At 47.8% G+C, this 16,196-nt stretch overlaps 7 protein-coding genes across 7 annotated transcripts; 5 read left to right on the top strand and 2 right to left on the bottom strand.

Annotated features, from left to right (window-relative positions):
* Window positions 1-46: 46 nt before the first annotated feature.
* Window positions 47-2,075, top strand: FOMMEDRAFT_169239 (uncharacterized protein). Its single transcript, XM_007268250.1, has 5 exons — window positions 47-219; window positions 425-577; window positions 654-730; window positions 881-1,005; window positions 1,655-2,075. The coding sequence occupies exons 1-5, from the start codon at window positions 64-66 to the stop codon at window positions 1,966-1,968; spliced, it is 825 nt and encodes a 274-aa protein (XP_007268312.1). The 5' UTR covers window positions 47-63; the 3' UTR covers window positions 1,969-2,075.
* On the top strand, window positions 2,067-7,741 carry FOMMEDRAFT_125631 (Zn-dependent exopeptidase). Its single transcript, XM_007268249.1, has 23 exons — window positions 2,067-2,422; window positions 2,505-2,621; window positions 2,695-2,769; window positions 2,838-2,885; window positions 2,978-3,097; window positions 3,159-3,655; window positions 3,718-4,671; window positions 4,734-5,719; window positions 5,768-5,805; window positions 5,874-5,926; window positions 6,008-6,118; window positions 6,169-6,182; window positions 6,238-6,282; window positions 6,339-6,422; window positions 6,473-6,540; window positions 6,618-6,649; window positions 6,723-6,835; window positions 6,898-6,975; window positions 7,036-7,109; window positions 7,183-7,269; window positions 7,325-7,368; window positions 7,422-7,467; window positions 7,543-7,741. Exons 8-23 carry the CDS (start codon window positions 5,504-5,506, stop codon window positions 7,643-7,645), a joined length of 1,206 nt encoding a protein of 401 aa, XP_007268311.1. The 5' UTR covers window positions 2,067-2,422; window positions 2,505-2,621; window positions 2,695-2,769; window positions 2,838-2,885; window positions 2,978-3,097; window positions 3,159-3,655; window positions 3,718-4,671; window positions 4,734-5,503; the 3' UTR covers window positions 7,646-7,741.
* Window positions 7,742-8,566: 825 nt separating this feature from the next.
* FOMMEDRAFT_147693 (uncharacterized protein) lies at window positions 8,567-9,765 on the bottom strand (the record flags this gene model as incomplete). Its single annotated transcript, XM_007268248.1, has 5 exons — window positions 8,567-8,870; window positions 8,931-8,996; window positions 9,048-9,148; window positions 9,214-9,589; window positions 9,655-9,765. The coding sequence occupies 5 exons, from the start codon at window positions 9,763-9,765 to the stop codon at window positions 8,637-8,639; spliced, it is 888 nt and encodes a 295-aa protein (XP_007268310.1). The 3' UTR covers window positions 8,567-8,636.
* Window positions 9,766-10,005: 240 nt separating this feature from the next.
* Window positions 10,006-10,904, top strand: FOMMEDRAFT_135304 (ARF/SAR; the record flags this gene model as incomplete). The annotated part of the gene is made up of 6 exons (XM_007268247.1): window positions 10,006-10,137; window positions 10,193-10,220; window positions 10,281-10,309; window positions 10,370-10,422; window positions 10,516-10,818; window positions 10,877-10,904. The coding sequence occupies 6 exons, from the start codon at window positions 10,006-10,008 to the stop codon at window positions 10,902-10,904; spliced, it is 573 nt and encodes a 190-aa protein (XP_007268309.1).
* Window positions 10,905-11,112: 208 nt separating this feature from the next.
* FOMMEDRAFT_141772 (WD40 repeat-like protein) lies at window positions 11,113-12,937 on the bottom strand (the record flags this gene model as incomplete). The annotated part of the gene is made up of 5 exons (XM_007268246.1): window positions 11,113-11,743; window positions 11,802-12,261; window positions 12,308-12,403; window positions 12,457-12,576; window positions 12,631-12,937. 5 exons carry the CDS (start codon window positions 12,935-12,937, stop codon window positions 11,113-11,115), a joined length of 1,614 nt encoding a protein of 537 aa, XP_007268308.1.
* Window positions 12,938-13,137: 200 nt separating this feature from the next.
* FOMMEDRAFT_169234 (mitochondrial NAD-homo-isocitrate dehydrogenase LysB) lies at window positions 13,138-14,791 on the top strand. Its single transcript, XM_007268245.1, has 10 exons — window positions 13,138-13,248; window positions 13,300-13,421; window positions 13,475-13,519; window positions 13,572-13,734; window positions 13,795-13,926; window positions 13,990-14,141; window positions 14,199-14,216; window positions 14,271-14,318; window positions 14,372-14,452; window positions 14,508-14,791. Exons 1-10 carry the CDS (start codon window positions 13,147-13,149, stop codon window positions 14,731-14,733), a joined length of 1,089 nt encoding a protein of 362 aa, XP_007268307.1. The 5' UTR covers window positions 13,138-13,146; the 3' UTR covers window positions 14,734-14,791.
* Window positions 14,792-15,059: 268 nt separating this feature from the next.
* Window positions 15,060-15,949, top strand: FOMMEDRAFT_110524 (uncharacterized protein; the record flags this gene model as incomplete). The annotated part of the gene is made up of 4 exons (XM_007268244.1): window positions 15,060-15,143; window positions 15,262-15,332; window positions 15,441-15,481; window positions 15,570-15,949. The coding sequence occupies 4 exons, from the start codon at window positions 15,063-15,065 to the stop codon at window positions 15,830-15,832; spliced, it is 456 nt and encodes a 151-aa protein (XP_007268306.1). The 3' UTR covers window positions 15,833-15,949.
* Window positions 15,950-16,196: the final 247 nt, after the last annotated feature.

Here is a 16,196-nt window from a genome sequence, read left to right as displayed (position 1 = left end):
TTATACCCGTAAGCGGCCGCACAACTGAGAGCGTGTTTGTCAGTCAGCGACTTTGTTGCGACGATGGTCAAGCTTCCGCCCGCTGTAAAGCATCTCCTTGCGCAACGAAACCCACAGCCGTTTGCCAGTCCACCAGTCGGCGTGCTGAACAGGCTGTTCCGACGTACCCGCACAGAGGCGCAACAACACAACGCAGTGAACGGCTGGCTTGTTCTTTCTGTACGTCGCATTATCCACGCTGCGTGGCACAATTAACGCCGTTTCATAATCATTCATCATATGTATTATATAAAATTGGTGATGTTTGCACGAATCTGGCGATAATCCCGCATCACGTTTACCATCGATCGACTTCATTAATGTTCTGTCTCCTGAATGGATTCACTCGCGGAATGTTGATGTTGCTATGCTATGACGCGCATAGACTTGTACACTGTTGACGGCGAACACTCCGGATGCCGTAGGTGACCTCTATCGGTTTGCGACGCGTGATGTTGCTTTCAGTGCGCGTTTGGATGCGGCGGCGAAGATGAGAGAGGCGGCGTTGAAGAGTAGTATCTTCATTGGTGTGCCGAGGGTACGTTCCGGCTGTACGAATTAATGCAATCACGTATTTATTCATTTATTTTATGTTCATTCTGTTATACGTTTAGACAATCCTGTCCCTAGCAGCAATGACAGAAGCGTTCGGTGACGAGGTACGCAGCGGTCTTCGTAGGGAACCGCGCAGGTGAGTCCGAGCCTGATCCAACTTCCTTCTTTGATGCTTCCGCCTCCATTCCACACTACACTGGTTCTCCCGCCTTAATTGTGTTGTGAAATCAGCGGCTAAGTAAGGCTAATATAATTGTCTCTCTTCTGTTTGTTTCTGATTATTTAGGTCCGTCAATTCTACGAACGTCGATGAGTTCTTGAAGCGTGGACAAACACTCTGGAACAACATCTACGATCCGCATGCGGAGAAGCTATACAATAAGCTCGGGTCTTACCATCCTGACTTCATCAGTGCGTTTCCCACCTAACCAACCCTCTATCGTGTGCTCTACGCTCGCTAACTGCGATTGCTTGTTATACTTTTATACTTTCATGTATTGAATCGAAATATCCGAATCGCCCGCAATCCCGATGGTCCCCTCATATCCATTCAACGCACCCTACCATCGTGCGCTGCATTCCCGTCACCGACCTTCTGTTTATGGACATCATAATTCATATACCCTTTGAGCTTTCCTCTCTTGGTTGGTTGGGTCTGTCCTTCCCCTTCCTTCCTACCTGAATCGGATGGGCTTGCCTATCTACCTTGTCCTCGGCGCCTTCTGTCCTTCCTCGCTCGACCCTTCTCCCTTCTTGCACCGCCGCACGCACCGGCACTTGTCTATCTATTCATTCATTCATTTCTGTTCCGTTCTGCGATGCGATGCATGGCACTGCTTGCGCCTTTGTCCTTGCTTCGCGCCGATCATTGAAACTGACGTTTGGGACCCCCACCGGACGCGTTAATCTTTGCGAATCTCGATCGCGAACCACCCTATCGTGTCTTCTTCGTGTGGTTCTGTGTTTGGTGTTGTGTCTTGCTCCCGGTTGGACTTACCTGTTCCTTCGTCCCCTCTCTCTTTTGTCCTTCTTGCCTTTTCCGTATTGTCTGTTTTAACAGCGTTCATTATCCAGTCATACGGCTGTGTACTCGCACCATTCGACTACCCCGCCCCTAAGTCGGAAGAACAGGGTAACCTTACCCGCGCACTCGGTTCCGTCGTTGGGATCGCTTGTCTGCGCGCGGAGATGCACGTTGGTCCGCAGTTGATAAGCCACGTTTTCGGACTGCTCAAAGCTCGCTCCGAACCGGAGCTGAGTGACGAAGACAAATGGCTTAGTAGCGACGAAGGAACGGAGTGGGTTTTGAGGACTGTTGATCAGATATATGATGTGGCTCGTGGTGAGGTGAGTGTGGTTGAGGCGAAGTTGTAGGAGGAGTCGTGTATATGAGCTTTCGGTTCGTAACAAACGGTACACAAGGAGATAGAAAGACAATGGAACACAAACGACTCTGGTTTGATTTTTATATGGGGTTTTACATACAGCGTACTTCACAACGGATTATTTAGAGTCCGGGGCTCTGTTTGGTGATAAGACAGAAAGAAAGAGAAAGTGCGTCTCTCCTTTAGCACGCCATCCGACAAGCGGAACAGTGGCGACTAAAGAGGACAACGGTAGTAATCTTACACATAATCGACTCGGGAGATAGAACGGAAATATAAGTGGAATCGCATAAAGGTAGTTTCGAGTTTCGCCTATGATACTTGTTAATGCAGCCGTCTCCTGGCTGGGTGGAGTGATGATATGGACATCAGAAGCCGTAAGCTGAGCAGTAGCGGTACAGCATAGCGGTGACTACGGCAAGATCCATGACAGGAGGCAGGAGCTGAAAATATCATATGAGCGCGAATGTTGTTGTCAGTACGGTGAAATTCGGAAGAAGATGAAGAAAAGAAGCGGTAACTTACGGCGCCTCCGCTTCCGCTCTTGTAGAAGTAGAACTCGTAATAGACTTTGCCCACGGGGTAGCGGGTGGGGCGGATCGGATGCATGCAGGCGATAGTGTTGTTGTATGGATCTTGCAGCTGGAGGAAAGTAATAGTTTCAGATTTGTATACAAAATTTTCTTCTAAAAGGGCAGGTGTATTGTAAACGTACCACGACATCAACACCATTCGTGCTCGGAGCCCACTGGTAACGGAGGCCGTCGGGACCGATACAGCTTCTATAAGCCTACAACCTCGGAGATTTAGCAAAGCTCATAGGTTTTTGCGAACATGTTAAGAAAGTGAGATACTTACAGGGTTGCTTGGATGCGGCTTAGTCAGGTCGATCATTGGCACGCTGATCTGCAAAAGTGAAAGAAATGTATAGTTAATATCGATGCGGAATTTCAGGTTCCGGGAAAGGCTGGAATGACTTGTAAAACGTTGTATCATACCTTGCCAATCGTAACGCGACCGAGGGCACCGTTCATTCCCCACTCAAAGCGGGCGACACGGTCCTCTCTGTCACCGCGAGAGGTGCGGTAACATTCCGTAACATTACGGGTATAATCGTGCTATGGCCGAGGAGAGGTTAGATGGAGGTGCATATATCTCGGTCTTATGAGGACGACTGACCGTGAAACGGTAGAACGCTCCCCAAGGGCCGAAGATCATGGAGTCGCGGGGGTCTTCAGACGACCAGCAAAGCTTGTCCTTGCCGCCGTTAGCGTTGAAGGCCTGCATAGTAGAAGCAAGAGAGAGGGCTAGAAGTGGGTGAACAAGAGAGAGCAAGTGGGGGCTGAGAGAAGAGACTGGAAGTAGACTCCGATGGAGGAAAAGAGTGCCAGGAAGTTGTCCCTCTTATACGCATCCTGAAGAGCTGCTGGGGCCTGTCGACATGCAGTCTGTCATCCGAAAGAAAGTTCTCCTTGATCGAGTATCTTGTCTTAGTCTCACCCCGCTTTGCCTTCTCAACATCGGCAACGTGTGTTAAAGTTCCGATCTGTCGATAGAATGACCTGCAGGCCTACAAGGTAGTGAACGTGCAGGAACACGCGACTTGGGGATACGATACCCCGGTGCTCCGATGGCCCATTCATTGGCAAGGACATGTGCGAATGAGGAGCAGAGAACTGGAGCCGAGAGCCTTCAATACCATCTAGGCCACCACAGACTTGAAAAAAGAACAACGTACATGCTGCGCCCCCATGCGCGAAGAGGTGAATTCCGCTATCATGGTATGGCCAACAATTACTATCCGAGTTCGAAGAGAGAAAAGAAAAGCCATGTATATCCATCAGTGGCTACGTTAGCGCGTGGAGTGGCAGCCTTGCCTTGTACCGGACGCATAAAAAAGTAATCGCGATCAAAAGAAAATTTAGCTGGCGACGGTGGTAGTGTTGTTCAGAATAGAGCAGAGACCGACAAAGCATAGGCCAAAGTTATGATCGTCGCAAAAAAAGTTACAGCGAAACAAGGGCGAGATTAATCTCATGCGCGATAGAAGCCGAAGCGCGGAGCTATAGACTGGATTGGCAATTGATGTGGCATTTTTTTTCATCCAAAGACGTCGAAGATTAGCGCTGAGCTGGTAGTGTTGGGAAGTGTTGGTAGAACTAGGAAGTCTGATGCAAGCAGAGGAGATTGCCATAGCTGACGACGAGTAGATGCGGAACACAATAGGTGCTATCTTCGTGCATGCTTGGCCGCCGCCGCCAGCAACGATGGCGACAATACAATGACGGTGTGCGCGAAACCGACGCGTCGGGAGTAAACTTCCCTTTTTGGGATTAGAAGTAGCGAGCGCCATTGTCCTTCAGGTAGTATTGGTATCCGCGCTATGGAGACTGCACTTAGTCGCAGCAAACTTTCTTCTTGATGCTCACCGATTAAGGCTCTGTCAGTCCGACGTCTTGTCTAGGAATCTCAACTCTATCTTTGTTCGAAGCGATCACTGTGGTCCTACGGGCTGAAACTCACAACACCACTCTCCGCCTTTTGTCCTTCCTTCCATTTGCTAGTCTGGTCGTTACTGATGGGCAGGGAAAGGCTCATACGGTTCGTGATCTGCATTTCTCCGATTAGGTACAAAGGGTCGTTAACTGAGCTTCAGTGTCAGTCCGACACAAGAACGCAGTATAAACCGAACCTGAAAGAAAGAAATCAGTCGTCCGTATCAAATCAGATGTACTCCAAAAAATGCGCACGTACACGAAGAGCTTCCCGGTGAAATTTGACGATGTTCCGCTCCTACATGAATTAAGGAACGACTTGGACGCCGAGCGAGCGCGCTGTTCCAATGACTGTGCTGGCTATGGACTGGAGGCGCAGATGCTTCAGATGCTCGTCAGTTGCCTTAATTTTCGCAATCTCATAGACATGTTTCAGGGAGATTGTTCCGGAGACCTCATGTCCGGGCTTGCCGGTGCCCTTTTCGATGCCAGCGGCCTTCTTTACGAAGTAGGCGACTGGAGGTGTTTTGGTGATGAAAGTGAACGAGCGGTCCGGCTGGACAGTGATGAGGGTCGGGGTAGGGACGCCCGGCTCGATGTGTGCTGTGCGCTCATTGAACTGCTTGCAAAAGTCCATCGATTTAACCCCACGTGCACCCAATGCTGGGCCGATCGGGGGTGCGGGTCCTGCCTTGCCAGCTTGTATCAAGATGCGCTGCACACACTCCAGTTACGCCTGCATTCCAGAAAAAAACATGTAGCGGAAACCTACCACGACCTGAGCACGCGCTTTCTGAGCTTTCGACATGCCGGCACGCCTCCTGAGGTGTTGCGAGACGGAGAGGCTCAACTCAAGCGTGCAAGGGGAGACACGGACGCAATGTGCACTGAGGACACGCTGAGCCAAACAGAACGCACCACACGCAGGATGAAAACGCGATCGGTGCCGCGCACGTGACTTGCGGAAACAGACTCTCTTGCCTAACGCGGCTACCTTGCACTCACGACGCCTCTTCTCCTTTAGACATCATGTTGCTTAGCACGACGGCCATTCTTGCCTGCATTACGGTTGCTGCGGCACAACAAACCGTCTTGGATGACATACTCCGGAGTGCAGACGTGCATCGTACTGACTTCGTAGATATTTATGAGGCATATCCTGAGTATAGCCTCGATTTAGGCGAACGCCGGGTCATTCAATTCGACCCCTCGGCTCGTCCTGTCGTGCTGACTGAGCTAGAGAAGGTATGGGCCCACACCTCATGCCCTGATATCACTCTCATGGATGCGCAGATCGAACTCAAAGCCCAGGGCGTCAAGTTCTTCGACATGTGATGCGCCTTGCTCCTAGGACTTAAATGCAACGTGCTGATCTCGTTCCCTATTTTTCGCCACTCAGAACCGATTCTCCAGACTTAGGGTCCCATGGACACCTCCGAAGGATAAGCTCTCGTATGTACACATCAATCCCCATGTGGATCCCTGCATGTTGTACGGCCCGAACTATCTAATATTATGTCTTTACGTTTATAGCATCCTTCCCCGCCCCAAACGCAACGAAGCAAGTCAAGTCGGTTATTGAGACGCTAAGTACCGATGGAATGATAGAGAACCTTGAGACATTTACGGGATTTCGGACGCGATGTGTGTAGTCCAGCGTTTCACAGAGTGCTCTGTCTGACCATTTTCTCCAGATTACCGGAGTGACGTGAGTACCCCGAGGCATAACATGAGGCTGAAAATGTAATTGAATAATCATCTAGACCGGAAGACAAAGTCAGCTCTGGCTTCTGTCTAGAATAAATGAGGTACTGTGTTCTCTAGCCGATCCAATGAAGAAGCTTTTTCATAACGTTCAACCAAGATAACCTCGACGTTCGCAAGCGAATCTGTCCGAAATCGAATTAGTATTTCGGAGTTTCCACACTCTTGGGCCCAGAAGTCCATTGTAAGATCTTTCTCAAATATTGCCCGGTCCGAAAATCATGCTTCTCTGAGATCGTGAAAATTGCCGGAACGTTGCCCGACGACGAGGGAATAATCATAGTCGGAGCTCACCAGGATAGGTACTGCCCATCCTACACTACTAAGTACAATTTCAGCGCTCCGACTAACTCGGTTGTTCCATGCGCGCCTGATACAGCGCGCACACTTGGCCCTTCCTTCCTGCACCTGGTACAGTGAAGAACCAGGTTTCAGAAACAGGTTTACTAACTTCCATTCTCTGCTTTTCTTAAACCCGCTCCAGGTGCCGATGACGACGGATCGGGAACGATGTCTATCCTCGAGGCTTATCGAGGGCTTGTTTCTACCGGATTTTCGCCGAAACATACCGTCGAATTTCACTTCTACAGTGCAGAGGTCGGTGGCATCATCATTCCATCCATCCAAACCTTCAGGACTCTATTCAACAATTCTTACAGGAGGGTGGTCTGCTCGGATCTCAGGCCGTTGCGCATGACTATGAATCTCGGGGTGTAAATGTGCTTGCCATGAGTCAGGTATATCGATGCCTCGTGGATGAAGTCTTGACATTTTTTCTGATTTTTCTGGGCATTTAGTTTGATATGACCGCCTGGGTCAAGCGAGGCACCAAGGAATCTGTCGGCATTATAACGGATTATACCGACAACGGGTGCGTCAATTGATTCATAAATTGGTCAAGTGCTCGGGTCTCGGACATGGCTAAACTTTTATTCTTCGTTCAGTCTGACAGAGTTCAACAAGGCTCTTGTGGAGAAATACTTGACTATCCCGCACGTGGATACCAAGTGCGGTTACGCTTGCAGTGACCAGTAAGTCAAACGGCAATGTTGTATGTAATGGTTCAGGCTTCTAAACCCTCCCAAGCGCTTCGTGGGGTAGAGCTGGCTACCCGGCAATCTTTACTATAGGTATGTGATGACAGTCATGGTATAAGGTTCTGCACTCATATTTACTATAACAGAGAGCAAGTTCGAGGAATCAAACCCATACATTCACTCCGGGAACGAGTTGAGTCTCCTACTTCCTGTCTAGCATGAACTTTACACTCATAACCCCCGATTTTGTCTATCTCTACCCTCAAGTCGCATTGACGTTTCAGATGAGTTCAGCTTTGAGCACATGCTCGAATTCGCTAAGCTTGCGGCTGCTTTTGCAATAGAGCTTGGACAATGGGTTCAGGATTAGACGCGCAGAATACCACGATGCTAGATTAGAGATCGCGCATACCATGATGATGTTTTCGATGTCCGGTATCTTGGCAATGATCTAATGATGAGCAATTGATTATCTATTCAATACAGTAGTGCTTGATGCTACCAATTCTCAACTCCGTACGTCGAGACCTAGGGACGTAAATGACGAGCAGGTAAAGAGGGTTGTATACTAACATACCTTGTATGATAGCCTCGTTCATCAAGAAGAGCGAAATGACCTCACCGGCCCATCCAACACGGACAATATTTCACCCATATGATGACTCATTACTCAACGTAAACCAATAATCCTGGCAGGACTTAGTGCATTTCAACAAACTTAACTTTATCTCTCCCTAATACACACGAATTACACATGTTGTGTCCCGCGAAGTTGGCACTACAAGTGATAGGCTCTTGGCATTTGTCAACAAGCACGGGTTCCTTCCTGCACACAAGAACAACTTAAACAACTCTGTTAAAGATGGCCCGAGAAGTTGGTTGGGCTAGTGAAAACTTACCTTCACGTTGTGGTAGTCTAACATCATGATGCAGGCTGTACCCATCGTGGTACCCACGCGTGTAGTACGTCATACTATTACTTGCGTTTGCCACGATGCTTTCGGGAGAGTATGTTCCGTATGTCCGTCGTGGATTCGGATTGGAGAAGCCGAACGCAAGGAGCGGTCTTCCTGTATCAGGCCAAGCTTTTTCTGAACATCTGATACCTGTGTTTGTGAATGTGAATTGTCAATCTAGAAGTAAGCCTGTCACCAGTTATGCATGAACAACTCTCCCCCAAGAAGAATTTTGTTGAATGATGACCAGCTTATTAGGATATTTGAGTAAAGCCTGTTATATTATACCCGGGTGACTTGACAAACACACTGATACAAATGATAATCACCAAAGAGAACCTCTTCTAAGTACTACAAAAAAAAGCGTATACCATTTGGGAAAAGGTCTTCAACAAGGACATGAAGTTAGCTCGGTGTATGTCCAAGGGCATTTAATAGAACTCTAGCTCTTGTCTTCAATGCCTCTTCTGACTCTTGAGAAGGAACACTATCATCTGCCTCTGACGGTAGTTGAAATTTGACTGTACGTCCGGCTGACGCTTCGTCTTGTTGTTCTGTGTCTACAGGAATCGCAGGTGTTGCAGTGTCTGAACTCAAGGTAGTGGGTTCAAGGTGCTTCTTGCAAGTTTCGATGAGATGCTATTTTACTTCATAAGTTCGCGGAATAAGACGAGGGTTTTATCTCAAACAACAGCATACCTCTCGAACACCGCCTTGACATCCTGCAAGGTAACCAACTACAATTGGCACATATTTCTCGGGTACCTAATATGAGTTGAGTTACGTGTAGAAGCACAATTCTCGAGAATGACTTACAGCATCTGGAATGAAAAAGTGCTTGACGATCCAATTTTGATGTGCTTTGTTGAATTTCCATGAGTCTGAAGATGAGACACGAGCGTATGCATACGATAATGCTGTACGTGATATGAATAGTCCGTCAATTGTGTTTAATTGCAAGCAAATAGCATTATTGGCTCACCCGCACGAGCTTTGTCTGTTAGAGTACTGTCTTCCTCGGGATTAGGTAGAGAAGATGCACTCTCCCTTCGACGCTCTTTCTTGGACTTCTTGCTTTCCTTGCTGGATTTCTTTTTCGACGATTCAGATTTATTACCGGTATCCTTCTCTCGTGTAGCATCGTCCTCATGATCTAAGTTAGCTTTCCCTTCGGGCTCAATTACTCCAGAAGTGTAAGCGCCGGTGAGGGATGTATCGTCTGTCTTTCGCCTCTTCCGTTTCTTCGTGCTCTTCTTGTCCATTTCATTGTTTTCAGGATCGTCTTCATGATGTCCTCGCCTCTTCTTCCGTTTTTCCGCAGTGTTGCTGCCTCCATCTGCGTCAATTGTTAAATCTGTCTGTGTATCAGAAACAGGATAAATTAATATTAAAGTTAACAACGCATTGGCAATAGAGTGCTCACCTGTTCCTTTTTCTTCTTTTTTGATCGCTCGGTCGACTCTTCCTTTTCGACCTGTTTAACTTTCTTCTCCTTTTTCTTGGACTTTGTTGCTACCTCGACTTCATTAGACATGTGCACGGAAAAGTTGGTTACAAGGAGAAAAGGAAACGAAACTAAATATGTCGATCGTCCTGAAAAGGGCAAAAGAAGTAAGTAGGCTGACTTGCGATGTTGCCAGACTGCAGCCGGGTCTTTATAACCAGCTCTACCCCGTTGGACAGCGTGTCGCCCCTTGTAACCCACGGCACACACTCTCCACGCTCGGTCGGTCGTCGAATAGGGCGTCAACGCGTCGAGTAAAAGAAGAGAAAGATGGGGCTGTCTGTGTCGACGCTCTTTTCTTCACTCGCCTCACTTGTCGGATGGAAGAAGGACCAGGACATACGGATTCTCATGCTTGGTCTTGACTCTGCTGGAAAGACTACTATTTTATATCGATTACAGGTGCGTGAATGTCTCAAGTGTATTGCGTGCTTGTCTTTATGTTTTTATATTTCAGATTGGAGAAGTCGTGTCAACAATTCCCAGTGAGTCTTCTTGACCTGACAAATGGAATTCGGGACGGCTCGTGCTCACAGTATTTTCAGCAATCGGTTTTAACGTGGAAACTGTACAAGTACGTGTTTTGGGCAAATAATACGGAACGAAGAAATCCGATCTTAAACTTCTTTTCTAGTATAAAAATATAAAGTTCCAAGTATGGGATTTAGGCGGACAGTCTAGCATTCGGTGTGTCGTGTTTCCCTTGTGATTCCAAGGCTCTATTAACCGACAACCTTCCAACACCACCCTTCGCAAAATGCAACCAAAACGAAAAATCAGACCGTACTGGCGATGTTACTTCCCCAACACCTCCGGAATTATCTACGTCATAGACGCCTCAGACCACGCACGACTAGAGACCTCACGAACAGAACTACTCACCATGCTTGCAGAGGATGAATTACGCGGTGTACCGTTACTCGTGTTCGCAAATAAACAGGATATCGCGGGTGCGCTTGGTCCAGACCAGGTTAGTGATAAACTTGGCCTTGCAGGTGCAGAGACGGGTCGACAGTGGAGTGTTCGTGGGTCGTGTGCGACGAAGGGAGAGTTAGGGGAGGGCCTTGAGGAGGGTTTGGATTGGTATGTTCCCAATGACTTCATGGTGAAAAGTGACTGACTGTATGGCGGGTTGCATTAGGCTGGCAAGCGCAATTAAAGGGCAATAGTCGAGGAATCATAATATCATTGTCCTTCATTTAACATGACCATCTACGTCTACCCTGCGTTCGCATCAATACGTTACATCCTTATACCCTCATGTATTGCCTATTATTCGCTCACCTAAGAAACTATCCAGCGTCGAATATGGACTTTTTTGCATTGCAATAAACAAAGAACGCGACGTGACTAATATACAATGGAATAGATTGATGATTACACCCTGCCCCAACACCAATCCCACCTGGCTTCCTCCGGATTATCCGTGCATAATCTATACCTCTCAGTATCGGGTCTCCAAATCCTCACGGTTCCATCATCAGCACATGTTGCCAATGCTCCATCAGCCCAGTCAACTCCACCAACTTCTCCATCCTGGCCTCTCAATTCAACGCCCTCCATACAAAGCTTATCTGACCGGTCAGCACCAACGTCAAATAGGAAGGCCGAACCGTTTGCGCCTCCACTTGCTAACCAACGACCACAGGGACTCACTGCCGTACGCACGTAAAAGGAGTTTGTCGCCATGTGTCGATGTGTATATGCCTGATCTGCCTGTGGTACACCGAGCGGTACGCCAGCAGCTCCGGAGGCGTTGTAGGTATGTATTCGCGAATCATTGCTTAGAGCAAATACGCGGCCAGCGCTAGGTCCCGAACCGAAGGCAAGAGAAGCGATTCCTCGAGCCCTGCGTGTTGGCGTGCTAGTTAAGCCGTCAGGTTGTTCTCCGTATGTAACCGCCGTAAGGTCTTCTGCCGCAGAATCTATTGGAAGGACAGGACTCGGTTTCTTGGATCGTTTTCTCGGGGAAGACGTTGGGTTGCGCAAGTCCCATTTACGAAGAATACTATCAACAAAAAGCGTTAAATCGGGGATAATGGTTTATTTAAAGAGATATGACAAACCCATCTGAAGAGCCACTGCTCACGATTTCATGAGAAGAGTCCGGAAGATACGCAATTGACGTGACGCTCTTAGGAGCAAGAGACGTCCGTCCTCTCTTAGCCGCCTTGCCAGGAACAACCTCATGGGCATAGGGAAAGCTCAGAACGGGCTTCCATCGCCCGTCTGACTCTCCTTGTTCAGAGTTTCCTGCACCACTTGTTCGCAGGTCCCAAAGAAATATACAGCCGTCGCGACCTCCACTGACTAGAAGATTGTTACTCGCCGGATCCCATGCAACACACTTGACCGTATGGAAATGCCCTCCGTTCAAAGAATAAAGGGCAGTACCACCAGAAGAGTTAGGGTCCGTAATCGCAACGGTGCGATCACCCGATGCAGTAGCAATGCGCGCGTCAGACGGACTCCACTTCACGTCAAAGATACCATTGTTGTGGATCTGCAAGGTGGTCCGGGATGGTTCTGCAAAATTATGAGCTTCGATCTCGACTTTCACGATTTGCCACACCTGGATCCCAGTCCTGTCTTTTCTTTGTGTTGAGAATATCCACTGTGCCTTGCTCGGTGGCAACAGCAAGTGTCAAAGATTGACCTCTCTTTGAAGCTGAGAAGAATTGCGTTACAAGAAAAAGTAAGAGTATAGTGGACATCTCATACCATTTGAAAACGCGCACGCGTACGGAGGCGTCAAGAACGAGTTAGCATCTATCGATTGGCATTTGAATATATCTGCTTTGTTTGAGGATACGAATGACTCCAAAGTTTTTAAAGTAGGAACTGCAGCAAAGACATTAAGTTGGAGTATAATAGTAACTCATATGAAGAGCGTACAAGATAAAAAGCGACGAGCTCCAGGATTGCCCATCCGTAATGCCTGCAATGCTCCATAGACTCCTGGTCGCTGTCTTCTCGGGAGAGGACGCACAACGTCCACGTCAAGCATGTCAATATCCACCTCACTGCTGCCTCCTTCAAATTTTGTCTCTGTCTCCGCGTCCGAGCATTTGATACGTTTATTTACGCCATCGCAGTCGTCAGCTCGTCGCTTTGCTCTTGACGGGGAATTTGGTGTCACGAAGGCATCGTTCGTCAAGTCGGAAAAGGGTTGCCTTGGGCTGGAGTGTTGTCTCGACGCCATTGCCTCTTGCTTTAGACGAGTAGGAGGGAGGTGTCGCTGGTCGTACTTTTGAAAGAATGGAAGAGACGGGAAGTGGCTTTCGAATACTTAAACCAATTTATTTACGCGACGCGTTTATTTGCACATGAGGATCACGTGATGGCGTATATTGAGTTAAAATTGAAAATTTGGCTGCTACTTCAGTGCGTCATATCGCCTCAACGAACACAATGGCATTCCGCGCTGGTTTGCGGTCCATGTCCACTGCAGCACGCTCTTCGTTGAAAATTGGGTTGTTACCTGCGGACGGCATTGGTCATGAAGTCATTCCGGTGTGTACTGAATGTGTTAGAAAGCTTTCTGCACTGCTTACATGATTTCAGGCGGCAAAAGAGGCTATTGAAGCTTTGGGTTCCAGTATTCCGAAACCAGAATTCATTAACTTGAATGCCGGTTTCGAATATTTCACCCGTAAGGGTGTTGCATTACCTGAAGAAACCGTCCAGTGCGTGATGCTATCAAAAGTTCACGCGATCTTTAAATTGAGCTTATCAACAGAACACTTAAAAATGGGTGTGATTGTGCGCTTTTCGGTGCCGTGAGGTAAGATGCCTTTACGCCAGTCCTTTCAGTAAACATTAATCCCTGTCGTCAGCTCTCCATCGAAAAAGGTGACCGGGTACAGTTCCCCGATTGTCGCACTTCGCAAAGAACTGGACCTATATGCAAATATTCGACCTGTAGTTTCTGTCGCCGCGAATCCGGGAGATCGACCAGACGTTGACCTGGTTGTCGTGCGCGAAAACACGGAATGCCTGGTTTGTCTCCTTTACTCCATGGCATGAAGCGATGCGTTCATTCAATGCGCTCTATTATAGTACATTAAGCAAGAAACAAGTACCATTGGGCCAAATGGTCGCGAAGCGCGTGCAACTCGACTCATTACTGAGCGTGCTTCAAAGAGAATTGGCAAAGCTGCTTTTGAAATTGCGCTTAATCGTCCACGAAAGGCATGACACATTATCCCCTCGGTCTGGAATAAAGACTAATGCTAATGATTATTCACCTAACAGCACTTAACAATTGTGCACAAATCGAACGTCCTTTCTGTCACTGATGGCCTCTTCCGAGAAAGCGTACGCGCTGTACCCGGATCGGCCGAACCAGCAGGGAAATATGATAGTGTTACGATCGCTGAACAACTTGTCGACAGTGCAGTATACAGGTGCGTTGACCGTGCTATAAGGGAACTGAACTGGTTACTAAGTCTCTTTCTTGGCAGACTGTTCCGCGAACCTCAGTACGTCTACCGACCTTCATAACACGCTAGTGAAAACTCAAGCGATATGTTTAGAGTTTTTGACGTGATGGTCGCACCCAACCTTTATGGTGACATTATCTCGTGCGTATTCACCTTCCGTCTTCGAGATATGCTTGGTTTTGATCGTACTACAGCGATGCTGCTGCAGCGCTAGTCGGCTCTTTAGGACTCATCCCATCTATCAACTCCGGAGACTCTTTCGTAATGGGCGAACCGTACGTCTAACCCCTCGACATGTGTCAAACTGTCTATTGACTGATTTTGGTTCAGTGTTCACGGCTCTGCACCCGACATTGCCGGAAAAGGCATCGCAAACCCTCTCGCGGCAATTCGTAGTGCAGCACTGATGCTACGTACTCTCGGCTACGGTGATGGCGCGGCACGAATTGAGCGTGCAGTAGACCAGGTAATCCGGGAAGGCAAGTTCCTTACACCTGACCTGGGAGGGACGGCGAAGACGAGTGAAGTGACGAACGAGGTTTTGAAGCGCATCTAAACTGGTATATTATGAGAGTAGATACTTGGATTAAAAAAATAGACCTGCTTGAATTGACCCAAATCCAATACGTTCGCTGTTGCTTTCATGCCTTTTAAGTGTTTTATTTCAATCTTCAATTGATTTGCCTTGTTACTGTGTTACCAAAACAGATGATCGCATGCTGATCAGCAATGACTTTGAGGCACGTTCTCTCACGAGTCACGTGTATACACGGCCCGCTCTGTCAGTTTCAGTGTCATTCACACCTCCACAATGTCGTACTTCGTCTGATTCACTACAACATTTCTTGATCACACCTTCTCCACATAAACTATAAGTAATATAGCATGTCAACGGCGGCGCAACGCGCCAAGCGTCGCGAAGAAGTCGATCATGCGTATAACGAAGTAGCTAAGGCAGCTTCATGGGTCAGTCACGGTTCCTCCTTCATGCACAAGATATCGCATTGCAACCCTTCCTCATCCCGGTCAAGACTCTGTAAACAAGAGTACCTCTAAACTTGCAATGTATCGTTTGAACTTGTAGGGTGCGGTGAAGTACGGAACCGTAGGTGCTGCATTAGCTACGATCGGGCACTTTACTTGGCCTGCATTTCGGTGCGTTAACCTACTTGAGCTTCTATGTTTTACTTCCAGAAAATTGATGGTCGCAACAACGTATCCCTCCCCATCAATGGTGAATCCATGGATACATATCACTTACAGACGACAAACACTAGCATTCAAAGGATTCCTCACAATGGGCTGTATGTCTATCCTCCCTCCTCCCATCTCCCATCTCCCATAAATCAATACATATGAACATACATTCATACAAACACATGCTACACACAGTCGTCTGTACAGGCCTAATAATCCACGGCGAATCCCGTCTCCTCGCACACGAACGCCAAGTCCGTCACACAGAGACCAAACTCCGACGTGAAGCCCGGCTAGACCTCGCACGCCGAGGACTCGTCGGTACAGAGACGGAGATAGCAAAGTGGAAGGAGGAACGGGCTAAGAGGATTAGTGAGGAAGCAGCGCAGGGGCCTGTAGCTAATAGTACGGGTAATACGGGTACGGGTAGTAGTAGTAGTGCTGCTTCTTCGAGTTGATATACTCTTAGACTTAGAGTCGGTGAAGTTGGAATTGGGCAAGGTGTTTCATAGCTTTGGATTTTGGAACAATATTTAGCGGTGTGGACGTCCCGCTTGTATATTATAATCGCGCAATTAAAGCTAGAGCAGACAGAAAGAAACATTAAATTAAATGCGGATCGACTATGGACAATTGATTGAATGATGATTGAGGTTCAGTGTTTGGGTTGGGTTGCACTTTGCAAAGCTACTGCGGAAAGCAATATAAAAAGAAGGGAAAAGAAAAGGACGGGTCATTGAAAGTAACAGTGAAAAGGAGAAAGAAAAGACTAAAAAAATGGCGAGAAGCAAGGTGAGAATGACGTTTGTATGCTGGGTCTGG

Source organism: Fomitiporia mediterranea, assembly GCF_000271605.1.
Source record: "Fomitiporia mediterranea MF3/22 unplaced genomic scaffold FOMMEscaffold_8, whole genome shotgun sequence".
NCBI lineage: Eukaryota > Fungi > Basidiomycota > Agaricomycetes > Hymenochaetales > Hymenochaetaceae > Fomitiporia > Fomitiporia mediterranea.
The sequence above is the reverse complement of the archived record's forward strand: the minus strand, read 5'-3'. Positions and strand labels throughout refer to the sequence as shown.

Bases quoted from the DNA above. Each gene is read 5' to 3' on its own strand.
- FOMMEDRAFT_169239 (XM_007268250.1), top strand. From the start codon at position 64: ATGGTCAAGCTTCCGCCCGCTGTAAAGCATCTCCTTGCGCAACGAAAC. The intron at 578-653 runs GTACGTTCCGGC...TTATACGTTTAG, and splicing joins TCTTCATTGGTGTGCCGAGG to ACAATCCTGTCCCTAGCAGC. The intron at 731-880 runs GTGAGTCCGAGC...CTGATTATTTAG, and splicing joins CTTCGTAGGGAACCGCGCAG to GTCCGTCAATTCTACGAACG.
- FOMMEDRAFT_125631 (XM_007268249.1), top strand. From the start codon at position 5,504: ATGTTGCTTAGCACGACGGCCATTCTTGCCTGCATTACGGTTGCTGCG. The intron at 6,283-6,338 runs GTACTGTGTTCT...CGTTCAACCAAG, and splicing joins TTCTGTCTAGAATAAATGAG to ATAACCTCGACGTTCGCAAG. The intron at 6,976-7,035 runs GTATATCGATGC...CTGGGCATTTAG, and splicing joins ATGTGCTTGCCATGAGTCAG to TTTGATATGACCGCCTGGGT.
- FOMMEDRAFT_169234 (XM_007268245.1), top strand. From the start codon at position 13,147: ATGGCATTCCGCGCTGGTTTGCGGTCCATGTCCACTGCAGCACGCTCT. The intron at 13,422-13,474 runs GTGCGTGATGCT...GCTTATCAACAG, and splicing joins TTACCTGAAGAAACCGTCCA to AACACTTAAAAATGGGTGTG. The intron at 14,453-14,507 runs GTACGTCTAACC...ATTTTGGTTCAG, and splicing joins TCTTTCGTAATGGGCGAACC to TGTTCACGGCTCTGCACCCG.